General features: G+C 24.2%; 1 protein-coding gene across 5 annotated transcripts; it reads right to left on the bottom strand.

Moving 5' to 3' along the window:
• Positions 1–3,217: 3,217 nt before the first annotated feature.
• Positions 3,218–21,198, bottom strand: LOC126898246 (sortilin-related receptor-like). Of its 5 annotated transcripts, XR_007702232.1 has the most exons (34): positions 20,634–21,198; positions 19,673–19,906; positions 19,361–19,522; positions 18,325–18,591; positions 17,785–18,047; positions 17,198–17,399; positions 16,676–17,141; positions 16,150–16,345; positions 15,078–15,281; positions 14,717–14,891; positions 14,392–14,630; positions 14,103–14,328; positions 13,162–13,314; positions 12,853–13,039; positions 12,638–12,747; positions 11,481–11,607; positions 10,561–10,713; positions 10,350–10,486; positions 10,053–10,205; positions 8,816–9,017; positions 8,454–8,681; positions 8,226–8,377; positions 7,577–7,862; positions 7,287–7,516; positions 5,899–6,160; positions 5,733–5,831; positions 5,418–5,582; positions 5,080–5,336; positions 4,716–4,990; positions 4,459–4,655; positions 3,878–4,084; positions 3,680–3,697; positions 3,474–3,601; positions 3,218–3,405 (listed from the first exon to the last, which is right to left on the bottom strand). XR_007702232.1 is itself a non-coding variant. In XM_050672295.1 (33 exons), the coding sequence occupies exons 1-33, from the start codon at positions 20,862–20,864 to the stop codon at positions 3,546–3,548; spliced, it is 6,516 nt and encodes a 2,171-aa protein (XP_050528252.1). In that variant the 5' UTR covers positions 20,865–21,198; the 3' UTR covers positions 3,218–3,545. The 5 variants fall into 5 exon arrangements, 3 of the variants coding, with proteins under 3 accessions (XP_050528252.1, XP_050528168.1, XP_050528333.1); XR_007702263.1 differs by lacking the exon at positions 3,680–3,697 and having other exon boundaries at positions 20,634–21,197; XM_050672295.1 differs by having other exon boundaries at positions 3,218–3,601; positions 12,641–12,747.
• Between the last annotated feature and the right edge of the window lie 1,136 nt (positions 21,199–22,334).

A 22,334-nucleotide genomic window follows, 5' to 3' on the forward strand; every position in this document is an offset into this window, starting at 1 on the left:
CAGACACAAAAAAAAAAAATAAAAAAAAAAACACATCATAGTAAAATTAATACCTTCTCAGCTTCGCATCGAAGCTAAAACATCATAGTAAAACCAATACCTTCTCAGCTACGCATCGAAGTTAANCAGGCACGTAGCCAGAAAATGTTTATTGGAGGGGCCAACAATTTTGGGCCCTTGTATCATTTTCCATAATTTGTTTCCCATGAAAAGCTTGTGGGGGGGTCCCTCCACTCTTCCTTAGACAGTATCCTATTCTATGAATCTTACAAGTTCAAAATTTGTGTTTATTTTTAAAAAACTGGTGGATTATTCCAAAAGCTACATGATCTGNAAAAAAAAACGCTTCGATGCAAATCTTTAGATAGTGTTTAATTTTAAAAAATTGGTGGATTATTCCAAAAGCTACATGATCTGCTAGTTCATTATTAATATCCTAATTAAGATAAAGTATGTCGAATGAAAAAGGGATTATTAAAAAATATTATTTCTCATAAAAAAATAATGTTGATCCATACACTTTTCAATAAGTTATAGCATTATAAGGTTAAAAATGTAAAATACAAAATCGAGAATTTTTACACAAAAATAGCATTTGGTAGCCATTTTCACCGTGAAGACAAAATAAAGTCTGACATTTTTTTAAATAAAATAGTATATTACATTAGCTTTAATTTAAGATATAGATAAAAGTGTCAGACTTTCCGGAACATTTAAAAAAGTTATGTTGAAAAAGTTAATTTTTTGTGAAAAAGTTGTCATTTTAAATCCCCCCCGTTGGCAGATAAAGGGTCAGATTTATAAAACAAATATATCAAATGAAAAATAACGATATCATGCATCTATATAAAAAAAGTTATGGCAATTTTAAGTAAAAAAAATTTCGAAAATTAGCAATTTTTAAATTTGTAATTTTTTTGGAGGTTTCCCCCATTTACGGGAACGAGGGAAAATTTTTCAATTTTCGAGGGTAATGTCGAAGACATTACCCTCGAATGATCTTTTGACGTATCATTGAAAGAAATTGGTTCAGTGAGAGCTGAGAAAAAGTGGTAACAGACACAAAAAAAAACACATCTTAGTAAAACCAATACCTTCTCAGCTTCGCATCGAAGCTAAAAGAAACAAATTAAAGATAAGATTTATCAAAAAAATGTTCATAGAGTATACTCTATCGAATTTTGTAATCAACTAGATTCTAATCAATGCAGAAACTTCGTAGTTTGTTATCATTTGTTGGACCAGAGTTAAAAAAATTTACCTACAACCACGTTTGGAGTAATTGCTATTCCAACGTCTAGAACGTTATCTTTTTCAAATAACGTTTTCTATGAATATAAAAATGAAAATACAGCCATAATAATTTTATTACTCAATAGTAATCACAAATTAATAATAATTTTAATGTATATAAGGCCTAGCACGTTTTTGATAATTCGTAAAAATAATTGAATTTTAAATTTGGGGGGGCCGGCCCTGAGCCACATTAAATCTAAGGGGGGCCAGGCCCACCCTTGTCTACGTGCCTGAACCAATACCTTCTCAGCTTCGCATTGAAGCTTAAAGAATTAATTATATGTACTATGTGTGTATAGTTGAAATAATTATAAAAATTAAATTATTTTTTACTGATAATATTGATGCATTAAAAATCGTATAGGTTATAGTTAGAATAAAACAGACGGGTACATTGGAAAATAAAAAAATATTTTTTTGTTGTGTACAAACATGTAATAAATCTAAAATAACAACCAATACACTTGATTTTATGATTATACAAATTATATAGAACGATAATAATAATTAATAATTGCAAGCAAAATTTACAAAAGTTTAAAAATAAATGTAAAAACACACTTCATACATTTTATAATATAATCAGTCATAACACAAACTAATATAAGTCTAAAAAATAATATCAAATATGTATGTAAAAAAATCATAACAATTAGTAATGTTCATGGCTAACAAAAACGGCGGTGAATAAATTTAATTTTGTTATCATATTTGAATTATTTTTATTCCTATCACAACATGAAAAATGTATATTGAGCACAACAAAAGATAAAATAAAATAAATTGTTTACCAAAATGTATTGGAATTAATTAATTTAAATTTAGATCAATAAAATAAAAAATAGACCGTTATAAAATAATCTTATTTTCAAATACAAAAGTTGTATAATTCACAACACAATAAGTTAAGATTGTATAGTAAAATACTATAATTTATAGCACAAACCATTCAAAGAATAGTATCGGTAAATTAAATAATAAAAATTATTTTTCTTTACATCAAAATTTTCAGTATTAATTCTTTACAAATAAGTTTTTGTTATTACTTAGGAAATTTTTTTTTGTGCTAAGAACTATTTAACTTAAATTTTGCTAATTAAGTAAATATAATAAGATAGCAAATAATTTTTTTTCATAAATATTGTAGAATACATTATTTTTTTAAATACCCAATCTAGGACTTTCAATTCAACTAATGAAACTCTTCAATGACAAGCTGATTTAAAACTGAAAGCAAATCTGTTTCACCATTCTCAAATAATAACAATTATTTATTTACATTTTTATATAACTGTTTTTGGTAACAAACAAATTGATTGGTCTTGTACATTAATGTACTGTCATAATAATTAGACAAAGAGTACAAGTAAACTTAACTAAAAATTTTGAATTTTTTTAAATAGATTTCTATTTACTATTTACTTTTTATAATTATGAAACAAAACTATAACATAAACTACTACTTGCTATGGAAAAACCTTTAAAATGTATCTGAATTGAGTTTATAGTCATAAACACATAAAACAATATTTTCTTTAAATAAAAATATTTGTCAAAGCAAAAAAAATTCAATATTTTGGCAACTTGATAATAGTTTGAAACATCCATAAGTAATTTATTAATATAAATTTAAACACTGAAATATAAAAATAATAGATTTAATTTGTTACGGTTATAGATCTTTTTGAAAAATGTTTGCATTTATAATGTAAAATATTTAATTATTATTATTAATGGAAAATTATAACTAGAAAATCAATTTACAAAAAAAAACCTATTCATCAGAAATAATATGCAAACAATTTTGTAATTAGTGGGTAAATATTTGAATAACCTCTAACTTACTTAAGAAAAGAGGAGATAAATGCACCAAAAATTAATACTTCACTTCATTAATTGGGTAACAGAAATCCACAAAAACAATCCATAGTACACAAAAGAAAAATATATGGTTTAAAAATTTTTAATTTGATTAATATTTAATAATTAATTTCAAATTTATATGTTATAAGTAAACATGCAGATTATAATATCCATTTCTAATAGTTTTTAAGTTCACCAACACACACCTTTGAGAAGAAATGTTTAATAATTTATATAAAAAATAGTCTGGAAATTAAGTATTAAGTAAGTAGTAATATAAAGTAGTAGAGTAATTTTGTTAACAGATAAATTACTTAGTATGTCAATTTAAATGAAATGAATAGTTAACACATATCACAGATGACGAAAAAGTTGGTTTTTTGATTTTACGTAATGACTAGTGGCTCGTCATCTGAGAAACCTTGAACTGCTGGCTCATCATCTAAACAATAAAATAACAAAATTAAAAATTAAATTTGACATTTATGGTTAAAAAAAAGATATTTAAAAAACACTTTACCTTTAAATACTCCTAACCCTAAGTAAGCACAAAATAACACATTTAAATCATAATTAAATTAATTCAGAATAGCAAGAGACAAATTAAAAAATTAAAATCTGGATTCAAAGTTTGAGTTGATGGTAGTATCAGATAGTTTTATTTTCAAACACTTAAATTTAAATTATATTAAGAATCATTTTTATAACAATTTCTCACCTAGACTATCAACACCAGTAAATGTAGCTGAACCAGATCGGGTATCATATCTGCTATTTGCAAATTGCACAAAACTGTTTTGGAGATTTCTATGCCTGATCACAAAATATGCTAATCCTCCTGACAATCCGATAACTAACAATACTAATATTATGGATGACCAACCATTATTTACACGAACTACAATAGAGTCTTGAGATCGATTTTCTAAATAAATATATATGAATGTGTTAAAGCTTTCATGGAATGTTGTACAATTTAGAATATTTAAAGATATATTCTTGACTTCAGTTTTATGCTGAAGTTTTGAACCTGTTGCAGAGTTCATCTTTAGAGAGATAGTTATGAGTCTGAGGTAAAAGAAGAACAATATAATGTTCAATATAATTACAATCACAGACTCTTAAATGTCTCCACAGATAAAATCTGCAACAAATTTCAAACATTAGCATTAAACTGAAAACAAGAATACATCTTTAAATATTTTAAATAAAAATAAATATTTTGTTAATAGTTTATATAAATAAACTTTAAATATTAAATTTATAATGTTAAATAAATTTTTTTAAATGTCCAAGTACCATTATTTGGTATGAAAGAAAACACTTCTGACATTTGAGAAACATATCCATCTTCAGTAGCTAACTGTATAGCTACTGATAGTTGTTCTCCTAAAGGAGGATCATTAATGATGAATGGCGTATTATCTGCCTTATAAGTCTTAGCTGATGTGATATTTAATTGATTTCCTTCAGATACATGTATTAAGTAATGCACCCTTTAAAATAAATCATTTTAATTATTATTATTATTTTTAAATTAAATTATAAAAACTTACGGCGAGTTCAGTTCAGAAGGTAAACTATGATTGTGCCATGAAATTTCATAATGATTATTAGGCAAATTAAATACTTTAATTTGATGTGGAATAGGTAATTCTGGACCTCGGAAATTGATAAGTGGGGAACATACTGCATTAGGAGTATAAGAAGAAACACAAATATAATAATTTCCACCATACTTGATACCGAAACTTATTTTTGCTTCAGAATCAGAGACATTGGGAATAGTAACATCAAATTTTTCATTCTTATTTGCTTCAAGAATACTCACCTAAAAATAATAATCATTATTTAATCAAATAATACAATTTATTCAATATTTAAAGTATGAAATATAGAATTAAAATAATAATTTATTACTCTGTAAGATTGTTGAACAGGATGACAAGATGCTTTCCAACTAATGATAACCATTGCTTTCAATGAATTCTTTATTTGTTCAACTTTGATATCTTTAGGTGGAACAGTTGGATCAAATGGTGTAACTATATCGAGTGGTTTCTTTGATAATGGCCCTACTCCTATTGGGCCAATAATACCAACATCAACCATAAGAGATGTACAAGATTCAATATTGCTCAGAATAGCTAAAGTTGCAGTAGTATTGTATTTATATCCTAAAAATTTAATAATTTAAATAAAATTAAATAAGCATGGAAACTTTTGTTTACATTATTATAATATATGCATAATATTACCACTAAGAAGCTCATTAGTATTTGTACCATAATACACCCCATATATCCATTTTGTTTTTCCCATTTGTTTTGGTGGATTCCATTGAACTTTAATTGAGGACTCTTTTTTATCTTTGATACTTACTAAAGAGCCAGAAATATTTGTTACATAAGGCAAAGGTTGACCTAAACATTTTAATTATTTAAGTTTTATAGATTAATTACTAGTGTATAAGGTAAAAATGTAAAATATAAATATTTAACATAATTATACATATATCTAAATAATCAAAATTATTATTTTTTGATAACTTTATTTTAAATTTTAACAATTACCTTCAGTTTTAGTCACAATAGTGTATTTCATTCCAGTATATCGGCTGTTATATGGTGTAACATTTATTGTATAGGCTACTCCAGGTGATAATTTGGGAACTAAAATAAAGTTAATTATTAAGCATAAAAACTTTAAAATTTTTATTTTACGTTTATATATACATACTCGTTAATTTTTGAACACTTCTTTCATTTGATACATTAAATGATTGGATTGAATTAGGGTAAGGACCTTCCTTAACAGGTGCTGCAGCAATCACATTAAATCCGACAGCATGTTCTACATCATCCCAGGTAACTGTTATTGAATTTTCTGTTTTATTAGATATATTTAATTTTAAATTCACATCTACCAAAGAATCTTCATCAAATCGGAATCTTTTAACAGCTGAGCGTTCTGACTCATATTCTGATGACTTAGCAGTAACCTAATATATAAAAATAAAATTAAAATTTTCCTTCCAACTATATGAATTTTATTATATTATACTTTAATAATTGAACCAAAAAAAAATTGTAATTATTTTCAATTGGTAAGGTTTATGATCACAAATTAAATAGCCTAACTCATTGAGTTGAACTGTTTGTTAAATACTGTGATTGACAACATTAATTAATCAAAAATTTTATTTTATTCAATAAATAAATAAATTCAAAAGTTTGATTATTATATTATACCATTATATTTTAACAACAAAATTTTAATATAAAGATATTTGTTCACAGCTCTCATTTCAATATAGCATTTGTAAATAAAAAAGTTAAGCCTAAAACAAAATGAGTTGTTCCATTGCAAAAGAACATGTCTAAAAAATTTGTTTTTATCTTACTTTACCTAACTAGTTATAATAAGCTAATTTGTCAAAAAATAACTTGTCAAGATATCATTTATAGATATTGTTTTTTTGTAAATGGAAAAAAATACAATACAACATCCAACTGAATTTTTTTCTTCCAGCCCATCATTAATTTTAAATAAAATTTAAAGTAATTAAATTAATATGCCAATTTTTGTTTAAACTTTTCAGCATTTTTTTAGATTAATTAATATTAGACTCATAGAATTTCAACTATAGGTTAATTTTTTTGACTCCCGAAAAGGTTATATTATAAAGTAATATTAATACATGAAAAGAATAAGTTAATAACTAAAAAAAATTTAATTTCATAAATATTTCACGATATATATTTAGTGTTTTTTTTTCAAGTAACTTTTTGGCTATTTAAGATAAATATAAGTCATTTTAATTGTAAACTAACATGACACATATATTATTATTATTTAATAACATTAGCTAGTTGTGATCAATAATTTGTATGCAAGTTCAAATATTATTGCTCTAGAAACTACTTTTGTTACTCATAAAATTTTGAATAAAAATATAGAATTAGATATAAGTGAAAACATTATTTTGTTTTTTCTGAATAATTGGTAATGTAAGTTTTGCTGCTTACATTAACTATTGATCATGACAACAGAAATATTTTTAAGATAACTTTCAATATTTGAAATTATTTGAAACAAGATTAAAATAAAGGAAATAATTTACTAACCCAAAAATTATATTCAATATTTTTACGATATAATGAAGATCTGACAGGATAAGATTGAGTCGCATTATTAAAATCCGCTTCAACAGATAAAACCATTGCTGGATGCGGTGGTTCTACATATACATTATAAGAAGAAATACGGCCTGCAGGGTTTTCAGGTTTAGTCCATGTTACTAATACTTCTTCTGCATTTACTTGTTGAACAATAACATTCAATGGTGCACTAGGAACTACAAAGTGACATTTTAATTTTTTTAAATAAAAAACACAATAATATAAAAAGTAATTACCTCCTCCTTCAGTTGTTGATGCAAGTATATAAAAAGCTGGTGGATAAATTATACTAGGAGTATCCTTTTGACGAACATAAACAGTCATATTATAAGAAGTATATGGTTTGAGTGATGTGAATTTGTAATTATTTTTTATTATCCATGTTTTATTAACACGAGTTTCAGGTAATCGGGACTCACAAATAGATGGCAAATATTCAATACTTATATTTTTTGGTGGTGCCCAATAGAGAGTAAGAGAATTGTAAGTTGACTCATGTTCTTCAACAAACATTAAAGAAACCTAAAAATAAATTAAAAAATGATTTTATGAAATATTAATTTTAAAAAATCAAAATTAAATGTCATTAAGTTCCCATTTAATTTTCAAAAGTTACTTCTAAAATCTACACGTAGACTTTTTCTTGCAATAAACTTGATATTTACAATGATTTATGAAAAAAAATCATTATTTAATAAAAAAATTGATAGTAGTATTCTTAATAAATTACAGTATATAATAATACAATTAGATATATCTTCTTCTTCCTCGCCTTAATCCCAACTACTTGGGATCAGCCAAGTTATATATATCTATATATAAGTTAAGTATATATCTAATACAATTAGATATATACTATTTTAAATCAGTTTTAATCATACACACTTGTATACTTGTATTATTATTTAATGAATCACAGTTATCTTCATCAGTGCCATCATAACAATCTTTATGCTGATCACAACGTTTAGAAGCTGGAATACATCTATTACCATCACATGGGAATAAACCCATTCCACAACTCGGTGTGCTGGGAGCTAATTATTAGAATTAAATTATTTTTACTTAATAATAAAGTTAATTATATATTAGTAGAAAAAAATAATTGTTTACTTTGAGTATTATTTGAACAAAACGTTTCATCACTAGCATCAGGACATTGAGGGGTACCATCACAAACTTTTTCAATTGCTATGCATGATCCAGATATACGACATTTAAATTCTTTACTGTTATTTTTACAAAGTCCAACAAAATTACTGTTTTTACAATCAGCTTCATCTTCACCTTGATCACAATCATTTATTTCATCACATACCCATGAATCTTCAATGCATAAGCCTATAATTTTTAACTTATTACCATTAAATATAATACTAATATTTTAATAAAAATCATTTTACTTAAATAGTTTTTCTATAATTATTATATAACAAAAAATTTTTTAATCAATTCATATTACAGAAAAATTTTACCAGAATTGCATTGAAAATAATGTGGTAGACAGGTGCCTTTTGAAGGAGACTCAGTAGTAGATTTTTTTGTTTCAATTGGTGGCAATGATCCACATTGTTCTTCATCTGATCCATCTTCACAGTCTATAACTTTATCACACTTCCACCAATATGGAATACATTTTCCATTTCCACAGCGAAACAACCATTCATTGCATGAACCCTAGTAAAATTATTAAACGCATTCAAATAAAGTTAAATAGATACATATCTGATTCCCTCTCTCCAATTATTTGTATTATATTTAATCAAATTGAGTGTTTTAATAATCACTAGAAAATATTGCTATAATTTATTAATTATTAAAATATATTCTTTTAAACTTTATATTTTTTTAATTCAAACAACAAATTTATGATTAGGATCAATTTTTGTTACTTTTTTCTTGATGTTAATAAATTCCATGCCAATTACTTTTATTCTATAAAATTGAGCTATATTCATATAATAAATAATTTTCTGAGGTGATATGTTAATCAAAGTTTATTATTAAATGCATTACAAAATTTTAGTTTTTATTGCATTTACAAAATAAACAATCCTTAAATGTAGATCTGAAGTGTTAAATATTTACAGTTCAGATCAGGATATTATGTAGTAAAATTATTCTCGAGTTCTATTAAAATGAAGTTTAATATATTTAAAAAAAAACCTTAAACAATTATTTTAATAAAACATTTAAAATTCTTGTATTAGTAATTTTTTAGCTTCAATGCAAAGCTAAGAAGGTATTAATTATACCATGATATATTTATTTATTTTTCCTTTTTTTTGTCTGTCAACCCAATCCAATTAATTTTTCTCAGCAATATGCCAAAAATCACAAATTTTATTTAGTTGAAGACATTACCCTCAAAAGTTGAAAAATTTTCTTTTGGTCTTTGTAAATGGTGGAAATCATCCAAAAAAAAAACAAATTTTTTTTTATATAGATACATTAGGTATTTCCCTTTGTTTGGGTATATATTTTTTGAAAATCTGATCATTAACCTGACCACAGGTTAATTCAAAATAGCACAAAAATTAAATTTTTTAAACTTAAGTTATGATAATGTTCTGGAAATACTGTATCCTTTAAATATATGTTAAATTAAAACTTATGTTAGGTTTAAAAGTTAAAAAAATTAATTATCCTGAAAACCTATCTTCTATGTGCAAATGAACAAAAACTGTAATTTTCAATCATTAAAATACTTACATTTATGTTAAAAGGCAGTGAAGGTGTAGTTGGATTAACTGGATATGGCTTAGAAGTAGATGTACAATTAAGTTCATCACTTTTATGGCCATCATTACAATCATCATCTCCATCACATTTCCAAGAGGCAAATATACATTTTTTGTTAGCACACTAAAATAATATATATATATATATATATATATATAAATTAATTTTAAATGAGTATAATGACAAATAAGTCAACAAAATTTAAAAAAAAACGCGCTTAATTATCATATAATTGAATATAAAATAATATAATATGAATAAACAAACTTCAAATTGCCACGATTCACAAGTTGTAGGCCCACAATTCAATTCATCTTTTCCTTCAGGACAATCTTTCTCACCATCACATTGCCATTTAGAAGGAATACAAGTGTTAGAAGTACCAGGACAGTGAAAACTACTTGCTGTAAATATTTAAAAAATTTTATATTTAAAAATATATTTTATGTTCATGATAATTAATTAAATTTTTACTAACGTGGACAAGTAGATGATGAATTATTAGTAACATTTGGGCAATCCAGTTCATCAGAACCATCATGGCAATCATCTTCTAAGTCACATCGCCAATGCATTGTAATACATCGTCCATTTTTACAGCGGAACTGACCATCTGAACAGTTAGAATACTCTAAAAAATAAACTTTATTAACTTTCAAAATTCAACTTCTTATGAAATAGTTAATAGCATAGTTGTAATTTTTACTAATAAAATTAATAATTGTAAAAAGAATAAACATAAAAAAAATAAATACATGAATTAGTGGTGGTAATGTAGGAAATAACAATAAATTATAATACTAACTTTAATTTTATTTATTTTAAATAAAGTTATAAAATATTTATTTTGTTATTGTTTTTATGTTTAATGTCTTCTCAACTAAAAAACATAATTTTTGTACTAAAAAGGGTAGGAAAACTAATATAGCTTAATAGTTTAGATTCAAACTTAATATTTGCATACCAAAGCACAATGCATTTTTTAACTATATAAACCACCAATTTTAGTTAAAAGTTCACATTCATCACATCAATTTTGATATCCTTTTAAATATTATGTATTAAATATAATCTGGTTCATTTTCACTATTGCTAATAAAATTCATAAACTAATCTAATAAAAATCTTCATCTTTGACTTTCATACTAGACCTCTCCAACATACTTAAAATCCTTTCAAAAATGTAGAGTTGCATGATAACAATTTTAGAAAGAGGGTAACCCAATCTATTTTTTATAAAATGTGATATGAGTAATTGACTTTAGAAAAAGTATATAAATTATATGTATTACTCTTATTATCTATTTAAATAAAATAGTTATTTATAAATTAATTTTTTCATTATTAAAAATACAATAAATTTGTTATTTTTTTTTATATCATAATAATATGACTTACTACAATCAAGTTCATCTGAACCATCTTCACAATCTGGATCAAAATCACAAGTCCAATAAGAAGGAATGCATTTACCATTATTACATTGAAAAGAACTTGGGCCACATGATACTTTAGTACATTTTTCCTATTATATCAGAAAATTAAATATTGATATATTGAACACCATTATAATATTTTAAAATAATTATTTCAAAAAGTGTCAAAAATATCTGTAGAATTAATTTTGTAATAACACATAAACATTACTAGAAAAATTTAACGAATTTAAACAATTTTCAATGTTGTCCCTCATATAATTAAATAAAAAAAAATTATTAATTTTTATAATTAATACTCATACAGATAATTTTTATTAATATTCCATTCAATTAGTACTTGAATTAAATTAATATACTACAAAATGATGACACTTATGTTATAAATTAAAAATAATTTTACTTTTATTTTATTAATAAAACTGAAAATATTTTACTTAACTGTAATTTTTTTAACAATATAAGTAAATTGATGGCACAACAAATATAAAAAAAAAACTAAAATTTTCAGAAAAATGAATTTAAAATAATAATTACCACACATGATGATAGAAAATTGTTTAAATCTCTAAAAATATATATCAAAATATATATGTAAAAATCTATTATAAAAAAATAAATAATTTTCAATTTTCTATGTAATTAAAAGAATGTAAGACCTTAATATATTGTTATAATGCTACATGTGAATTTTTATATGGAGAATATATGTCAGTGGTATCCAACAGAGTAACTGGGAATAGTGTATTATATGTAGCAGAACTACTAAATTTTTAGTACCGTTGGTAAATTTACAAAAAAGTTGTAATAAAATAAATTTGCTCACCTATAATTTTATAATTTTTACTATGACTGTAGTAAGCTACAAAAAAAATTTCATCACCACTATTAACAATACAAAATATTTTCTAATATTATGACATAATAATATAGAAAATAAAATTCCCAGGGAAATTAATAAATTCATATGAGGTAGAATTTTTTTCTTTACCTAAGATGTAAAATTTCTAAATATGCCACATCTTAAATTTATTATTTTTTTTTTTTCATAAAAATATTAATAACTAAAATTCTACAGACACTTTAAGGCTTCAAACATAAATTAATTTAATTTAATACTACTTCATCTGAATTATCGCCACAATCATTATCACCATCACATTGCCAATATTTTGGAACACAATTACTATTAGCACATTGGAAGTAATCAGCTGAACAAGTATGACCAACTAAATGAATATAATAATTAAAATATAATAGTTTTACACATAAAAACTGAATAAAAGCACAAAGTTTGATTAAGCATGAAATTATGATGTTGAAAATTTTAAGACCTGATGGACAAGATCCATTTGCAAATGGTTCTTTCAGACCAGGACAAAGACATATATTGCCAGATTTGTTCATATTGTCTGGACATTGACAAGAAAATTTTTGATCCGGTAAGCCAAAACAAAAATGGGAGCAAATATTATTGTTGGCACATTCATTTGTATCCACTTGAGACATGTGAGAAAACACCTAAAATAAAAAAAAATGAAATATTACTAATTACACTAGTGAATCTTTCTTCCCTAGTTATTTCCTCAATTCTTAAATAATTTAATAAGTATGAATTTAAGTTAAATGTTAAAGTTAATAACTTTTAAATCCATTAATCCAGGTAAATGAGAAGCAATAGTTTGTATTTTGACACCATGATCTTTATCTGACATAAATATTGAGTTTTGTTTCCAATCATCCCAGTATATCCAATCTTTTATAACTGCTACTGCAAATGGATGAGATACTTTTTCCTGAAATCACATAATTGAAATTTATAACAGAGCTTAGTTTTAATATTCAAATTTTGATTTTGATCAATATTTTATTATAGCAACTTTTATTTCAATTTCACAATTATTATTTTTTAAAGAAATCAATTATGAGACTAACTATTTTTTATACATAACGTTTTAGAATTAAATTTATACAGAAAGTACTTATCAAACGTATATGTGCACACAAAATAAAAACACAAACTAATTTTTCATATTGATTAATTAAAAATGAATTAGGTATTTAGGTATGTAAATATGTATGTTGTCATTTGAAATTAAAAAATTACCCTCATAATCATACTTTTATAAAATAATGTAAAAACGTATTATAAATTATAATAGACATTCTTTTATGAAAGATTAATATAAAATGTAACATTTTTAAGAAATTAATTTTATCTTCCTAAAAAATGTTCTGTAAAATAACTGGTTTATTAAATTATGATAACACTGAAGATTAAATATTATTATAAACTATTGAATAATAATAATGACAGTAAATTTTAAATTATAGACATAATAGTAGCATATTAATAAGGGGGTTTCATGGGTACCAAAGTAAAATTTTTAAAAATCTATATCGATATTATTTTGATAAAAATTTTACAAATCAATTTTCATATTTTACAATTTTGATTTCCATTGATATTTAAAATTGAAATCAATTCTCTGATTTATAATAAAAAACAAGAACACATTTTATTATTAAATTAATAGAATAATTAAAAAATTACAATTTTTAATTCTATACTATATACACTTACATCATTTTTTATTATTTTTTTAAAATTATGTCCGTGTAAATCACTAGATGCTATGTAATCATGACGAGCATCAACCCAATATATCCTTTCAGCAATGTAATCTACTGTGACGCCATTAGGCCATTCCACTAAATCATTACTAACTAAAGTTTTCACATCTGAACCATCTAAGTTAGACCTAGCAACTTTTGCCTCCCCGACAGCCCAATCAGTCCAAAATAGATAACTAGAATTAATAAAATTACATAGTAGTAATAATTAACCATTTATTAGAAAATTAAACTATTACCCTGCCCTAGGGTGAACAGCAATGCCTCTAGGTTTTTTTAAATATGTAGGACCAACAACTGTTCGACGCATATGGCCAGGTATTTTAGTATTTGTGCGTATAACCTCAATTTTCGATGAAGCACCATCAACAAAATAAAGATGTTTTGAAACCCAATCATAAGCCATACCTTCAACACTACTTAAACCAGAATCTACTAAAATTTCTGGTCCTTCTTTACCATCAGATAGACATTGTCGCTAAAGAATTAAAATTAAAAAATTATTTTAGAAAAAATTATAAAATAAACTATAATGGTAGTAAAATTGATTTAGTATCTTATTACCCCAATGGTATCTGTTACAATATCAGCCCAAAAGACACAATTATTTTTTACATCAAATTCAACAGCAATAACATTTTCTAATTTACGAACAGGTAATACTTCAAATGGTTTTTCACCATAATCTAATCTAATGATACGTTCTTTTTGTGCCACCAAGAGAAATTCTTGTTTTTCCCTATAAATAAACAGTTAATTTATAGTTAAAGAAAATTTATAATATATTCTTTAACACAAATAAAAATAAATAACTTTAAAAATATATAATCCATATAAAAAATCTCTTGAGGACTCTCAAAAATGAATTTAATAATTATCAACTGTTTGTATAAAAAGTTAAACAGACATTAAGTTAAATACTTACTCAAAAGGACAAGGAACTTCTTGAGGCAAAAATTCTAGAGAACGTCCACGTTTACAAGAGTCTCCAGGTATTAATCGATAGCCTTTTGTTCGATTATACATTAGTCCTGGTTTGCAAAATGATGGTATTTTATAAGGATCAATACTACTTGTTTTATTTCGAACACATTGTTTAGAACTAGATAACCATGTGAAACCGTAATCACTATAATTTAAATAATAGAAAACTTTAATCATTTAATTAAGTTGAAATTTCAAAATATTAAGTTATATATTTAGGTTTAATAATTTAAGTATCATAAACAACAATATATTTTTAATATATTTTATATATATTAAAAAATAATTAAAGTGTATAGCCAAAAAAATATTATCCATTTAAAAATATAAATTTTAAATATATTCTAACACTCAGTACTTGAAGGTTAATTTTATACAAGTTAATCTTAAAATAAATATTAGAAATTAGATTTGAAATTGAAAATATCAAGCATTATGATACACCACTTACTACTAGTAAAAGTTATAGTATTGAAGTTTAAGGTGTTATAAGAAAAGTTTTAACCTAAAGTTATAATTATCTAAATCAAGCTATTTTTTATAAAAAATATTTGAAACTGAAATTTGACTATCATTTGTTTAACAGTAAATTATCATTCATTTATTATTTTAATTATCAGCTGTAGTAGTTAATATAGATAAATGAATTTTACTTTAATCTTAGTCCAGTAATACCAGTATTATGATTTCTATTTTAAAAATTCAAAAGAAATAGTATGGCTGAGTCAATGACGTGACAGTGCTCAATATGCACAGAATGAGTTTGATACTCAATCACAAGTTGCTGTGTTTGTTGAGCAAAAGATCAGTAATTGTAATTTCCACTTACAAACAATAGACTAACCACCTATCTTGGAGTATTCATGAGTAGGAAAACTACTTTTTAAGAGAGACTGTAGACTATGAAAGTATAAATTTTTTTTTTTTTTAATTCGTACTTATAAAATTTTTCAAGACGTTTAATTATAAAATTTATGAATGAAAAAAGAATATTTAATTATAATAAAACATACCATGTAAAATCGTCAACATCACAATCACATACTGTTGTTTGTATTGGCCGAGCATAATTTAGTCCATTATAACAATTTGCTTTTGGAGCTCTTCTTTGAAATACTTGTGTCTGACCAAGAACACATGATGTTTTTAAATTGCTTTTGGTAGAACTAGGTGACCAGAGTTTGTAATCATCTTTTGTACAGTTATGGGCTGTAAAAAAATTAATATACCATGAAAATAAGATAACATTATAAAGAAAGTTGTAACATTAATTTAGTTAAAATAGAAAGTAAAAATTGAAACAGAATTCAACTAATCAATAAATAGATGTAGAGAAGCATAATAGAAAAACACCAACATAACCACTGAGGTTGGTTTGCCCCAAGATGTGTAACTATTTAGCAGTAAAATAATTTTTTATATTAATACAATAAAATAGAATAAATATATTATAAATAAAAAATATTATAAATTTTATAATATTTTTAATGTTCATTTAATTTTATTAATTTATAATTCTATTTTCAATAAATTACTTACAAAAAGCATTTCTTAAATCAATTTTAACTATCAACCATTCATGTTTTTCCATTACTGAACCAAACATAGTAAAAACAGTTGTGTTTTCACCAGGTTCAGTCATTAGTTCATATACTTTAATTTTAGTATTAGTAAAGTTTTTTTCAAGCCATGTTTCTCCTTCATCTATTGAGTAAATAATTTGGCTTGTTTCTTCTTTTTCAGATTTATAGTAACGTACAGCAATCAAAGCACCTCCATGATCACCCATATTATAAAAATGCATTTCTTTTAAAACCTGTTTCCATGTAAGACCAGCGTCTCTACTTAGAAAAACACCAGGATTGCCTTTTAATGATTTTCCAACTACACCAGTTGCCATTATAATACCAGGAGCAGACACAGAAGATAAAATAAATGTGTGTGTTCTAGTAACAGGATATACATGAGCAAACATTTGGCTTAAATGTAATGAACAATTCTCTGCCTACAAACAAAAATAAATTAAGTATTCAAAAAAGTTAGGTTTTAACCAATTGCTACTTTTTCACAGTGAGAAAATGAGCGTGTCACATTTAGTGGCTTCCATTCAATACCCCAATCAAATGTGATTAATGTTACAAGATGTTCTGGTGCAATATCTACACTACCCATTGGCATTCCAGATAAAATCTGGGAAACAATATAAATTCCTTGAAGTCCTTTAACTTTATGAACATCAGCAAATGGTTCCGCCCATAAGTCACTATAAAATATTTTTTAAATAAATAAATATACACTTAATCATTGTTATTTTTCAAATTATACTTAAAATTTTCTTTTAAAAGATACACTTTTGTTTGATTCAAAAAACTCTACAATAACATGTTGTTAATAAAATTTTTTTTCAATCCATTTGGGAATAAAAAAACCTACATAATTTCTATTTTATTTTAATAGGAATTCCAATTTTTAGTTTAAAAACAAATTAATTGCATATTATTTTAATTTTATAAATCAAACAACATTTTACTTTATAAAACTTAAACATTTTCAATAATTTCTAAGTGTTTTATCCTTAATGAATCACTCTGTACACTATTACAAGCTATTTTAAAAATATTGAAAATTTTTTTATTATATTTAATCACCTTATCAATGATTCTGTCCATGTCACATTGGGAAAATATGCAACCACTCTTTCAAGAGATAAACTAAATGTTATGGTGTCTTTGTCCGATTGAAAAACATCAGATACATATAGATTAGATAATGTACGGGTATGAGCAACAGCCACCATAATTCTATTAGAAGTAATATCAGTAACTAAATAATCCTGTTTATCAAGTTCAGTGTCAAAGCGAGCTCGAATAAGATTTCCTCCTTTATAACTGATAAGCAAATCTAAATTATTCTGAAAATAAATAATAAAATAGATATTCTTTTAATAAACAAATTTAAAAGTATTTTGTATATATGCAAGCTATTTGTTACAATAAAATTAATAATATTATTTAAACAAAATATAAAGAATTTCAGTATTATTCCTGTAAATTGATTAAGATACAAATTCTTTTACACCAGATTTAATAAAATTAAGTAAGTATATATCTATGCATAAAATACATTAAAATTGTTCTTTTTAAAAATCTTTCATCATATAAATTAAAATTAATTGAAAAAAAGAATACCTTTGATAGTTGAGTAGTCATAAACATAAAGTCATCTTTAACTTTTAACTGAAGAACATTAACAGCTAAGGTAGTTAAGTTATTCTGTCCAAAATTAACATTTTCAGATACGGCAATAACATTAGATGTAGTAAGGGATTCCTCGCGCTGAATGATAAAGGAGTAACCTTGTCTGTACAAACTCCATGTAACTGGAATCCAAAAATATGCTTTAACATGTTCTTCAAGCACAGACCAAGTTTTTCCAAAATCATGCGTTATCCATAGCTAAAATTGAAAAATCTTTATTAAAACAACTACAAATAAAACTATATTAACAGCTATTTAAATATTTAAAATTAATATATATTAAAAAATACACAATTTGTATTACAAAATAAAATTAATTTTGATAATAAAAGTATTTATTTGATAAATAAAAATACAAACATAAAGAAATATAAGTAAAAAATAAATAAAAAAGCTATGATAATATTAACTAGAATATTAATTCAATTGTAATAATATATGCTCAAAAGCTATAAAACATATTTGAGAAATTCTATGTTGAATATTTATAGCATATTACTAAACAGTCAAATTCAATATCTTATGAATAGTAACCTAGAGATTTATAACATCCTGTTAAAAACCCTAACAAGTTTCCTGTACAATCAATTTAATTTTGTGAACAGGAAATGATAAATATAGATATGAATACTTCAAAAACATCCCACATAAATAATGAATAATACTATTAGATAACATTATAGTATAATGAAGGTAAATTTTTTATAAATAATAATAAAATAAATATACTTCTATGCTTTACAATTTTTAAACTAAATATGTAATAATGAATTTAAAAATATTTTTTATATAAATACTAGTATAATATTTTTATTTAAGTGACATCACTTAATCTTTGAAAGATTATATTTAAACTCAATATAAGTAAATCAAAATAATAATTTCCACAAATATATAAATAAATAATTTAACTATAAGAATTAAGAATTAATGTTCACTATTAATTATTTAACAATGTATATCATACTTGTTTAGTTGGACTGACTTTGTCATGAACAACAAATACAAATGGTATATCAGGTCTGTAAGCTATTTCACTTGGCACAAAAGATAATTGTATTGATTTGATAGTAACACTATGATCAATTGTAGTGAAAATTTTATGGTTAACAACATCTGTATAAACACACTGAAATTTTTTTTTTTTAACAACCATTATAAGTAAATTATACATACATTTTCATTTATATAATCATATATGTAATTTTTCTGAAATTTTGGAGAGGATAAGCTCATTCAAACCCCTCAACGTGAATTTATGATAATAAAGTAAACTTACATAAGATTTAAATGTAGGATGTATGTAAAACTTGTCAATTGAAGCATATAAATTTTGAGTAGTGTCAACTTTAAAATTTTCTGTTTTATTTTGATATGTGTCACCATAGTCATAAGAAATATACACAGCAGAGGAAAGACCACCACCTTCGCGAGCTAGACATATTATTACATTGGAATTTTCACCAACCCAGTGCACCATCAACTGTTGTCGACTCTCATTTAAATATGTTACCTAAAAATAACACGTATTAAAACAGAACACTAATCTTATTAAACTTTTATCATTAAAATATTTTATTACTTTTTATAACAATCAAATTTTTTACCTTGATAAAATAAACACTGAAAAGTTATAAATTCTATTTATTTATAATTTTGATCATTATTAACTTCCAAGAATCATTTAAATTAAAATTGAAAAGTAGTTACATCAATTCCTAACAGTTTAAAAAAAAAAGGCAAAGATATAAAATAATTAACTGAAACAATATAAATTAACTACACTGTATAAATAAATCTACTACCAAACTTTATATCTAAAAAATAAAATTAAACTATGTATTTAATACAATTATTAATACTCTATAGTAATGTTAAGTAATACAGAATATTAAAAAATCACAACTTTATCATTATTCATAAAAATTATTTATGAATGTATGTAATGAAATATATTGAATTACTGAGCATTTTATACATACAAAGATTTTTATTCAACCATTCATAAGTATAAAAATGTAATAATTGTTTTTAGAATAAATACTATATCCTTTTAAAAAATATACAATCATATAGAAAAAATTTGATTTTTTTACAGAAAATCTTTTACTTAAACATAATAGTTGATTAGCTTCACCAACATAACAAACTTTATCTAAAATTTACTTAATGTTGAAATATTACAATCAATTCACACACAATTTTTAACAGAGTAGTAATTAAAAATATTATGCACTTACTTTAGATGTTATATTATTCTCAGACAACTTTAACGGTATGGAACTGCTACGTTTGATTCTACTAGGAGAATTTGGTATACGATGTTCATTTATTGTGAAAATATCATCATCAAAATTTAAGTTGCTTTGAAAAACCGATAAAGCATCATCATTGTAAATGGATAATGACACAACACTAGATAAGGTGATCGCACCCAAAATATAAAAACTCAACAAAAGTATCGTTTTCATTTTTTATTCTTAAATTAAAATGGCACTAAAAATTTGAAACGACACATATTAAAATATAAATAAAAACGCGTAAACCAATCAAGGAATTATTCGATGACAGCTCGCACCTTTAGAACTAACGACTATTCAAAATTAAAAATTACATTTAAACATAATTTTATCAATTGACTAATTTAAAATAATAGTTGCAGTATTTTCTTTTTTCGGCGAACGTTGGCTCAAGTTGTAATAGGATTTTGCAACATGTTTTCATTGATAATAATATTGGTACGCTTCGCAAAATATAAAGATTGAAATACAAAACAGATAAGGTGCATCAACATACCACTACCTCATTTAATGTTATCGGCATGTTGATTGGTAGACGCAGAGTGGACAGGGGCTAATCTGTAATTTGCACTACAGTGCTGCTACTGTTGTTACCATCATTAACTGCTACCGGTCTGCTGCCTACCGATATTAGATTCATAGCATAACATCGCTATTGGTAAAACGAGGTAGTCATGTTATGACTATCATTATAGCTTGAATACATATTCAAATTTATTAACTTTTATTTATTATTGTTTGTTGGTGGCCTACTTCAGTAATAAATGAAAATAAAGTTGTATCTCTTCCATGAAATAACAAAAATTCCAACCTATTATATGGTCAGATAATTTTTAGATAGCCAACACATATCAAGCAATATGAGATAACATATTAAATAATTATAAAGTTTATCTAGAGTTTATAATTAAAATTTGTTCATAGTAAAAATTTATGACATTATATTAAATCAAATCTATTAAAGGGTGGACTCAGACTGAAATCCGGAAAAAACAATTAATATTTATCAAAAATATATCTCCAAAACGAACATATGATATAAAAATTAATTTGTTGAGCTAATACCACGAATGTAACACCTCTTTATTTTTTAAGGTATCCCATTAATAAAGTATGATTGATCCAATTTTAATCATGCCATTTAAGCAATTGTTCTTATGCTCATCATGCGAGACTGTATCTGAAATAAATTAAATAAAGTAGAAAATGTATGAAAATTATACCATATAAAATTATAATCTCTTCACTTAAGTAAAACTTTTTCTGGAAAATTAATTGATTATGATATTATTTTAAATACATTTTTTGTTTACGTTGGTGCATATTTAAAATTTATACTTTGTAACGGTATTCATACAGAATAGTAGAAATTAATCTATCCATTCACCCTTCTTACATATACGACAAATATTTCAGTTTAAATTATAAATATTAAAAAATATATTTTTTCATTTTAATAATTATAAAATTTTTATTAATAAAAGTAAAACGCATAGTTTTTTAAACACTATGTTGCTAATTTCTTATAAACCCGTATGGGCTATGTAGTCATTTTTGATACTTTGTTGAATGATTATGTCAGAATTCATATGATCATAGATTTTCCACTAACTGATAAAATTTATATAAAAATTAATTACA

This window comes from Daktulosphaira vitifoliae, unplaced genomic scaffold (assembly GCF_025091365.1).
Source record: "Daktulosphaira vitifoliae isolate Bord-2020 unplaced genomic scaffold, ASM2509136v1 Scaffold_1, whole genome shotgun sequence".
Lineage (NCBI taxonomy): Eukaryota > Metazoa > Arthropoda > Insecta > Hemiptera > Phylloxeridae > Daktulosphaira > Daktulosphaira vitifoliae.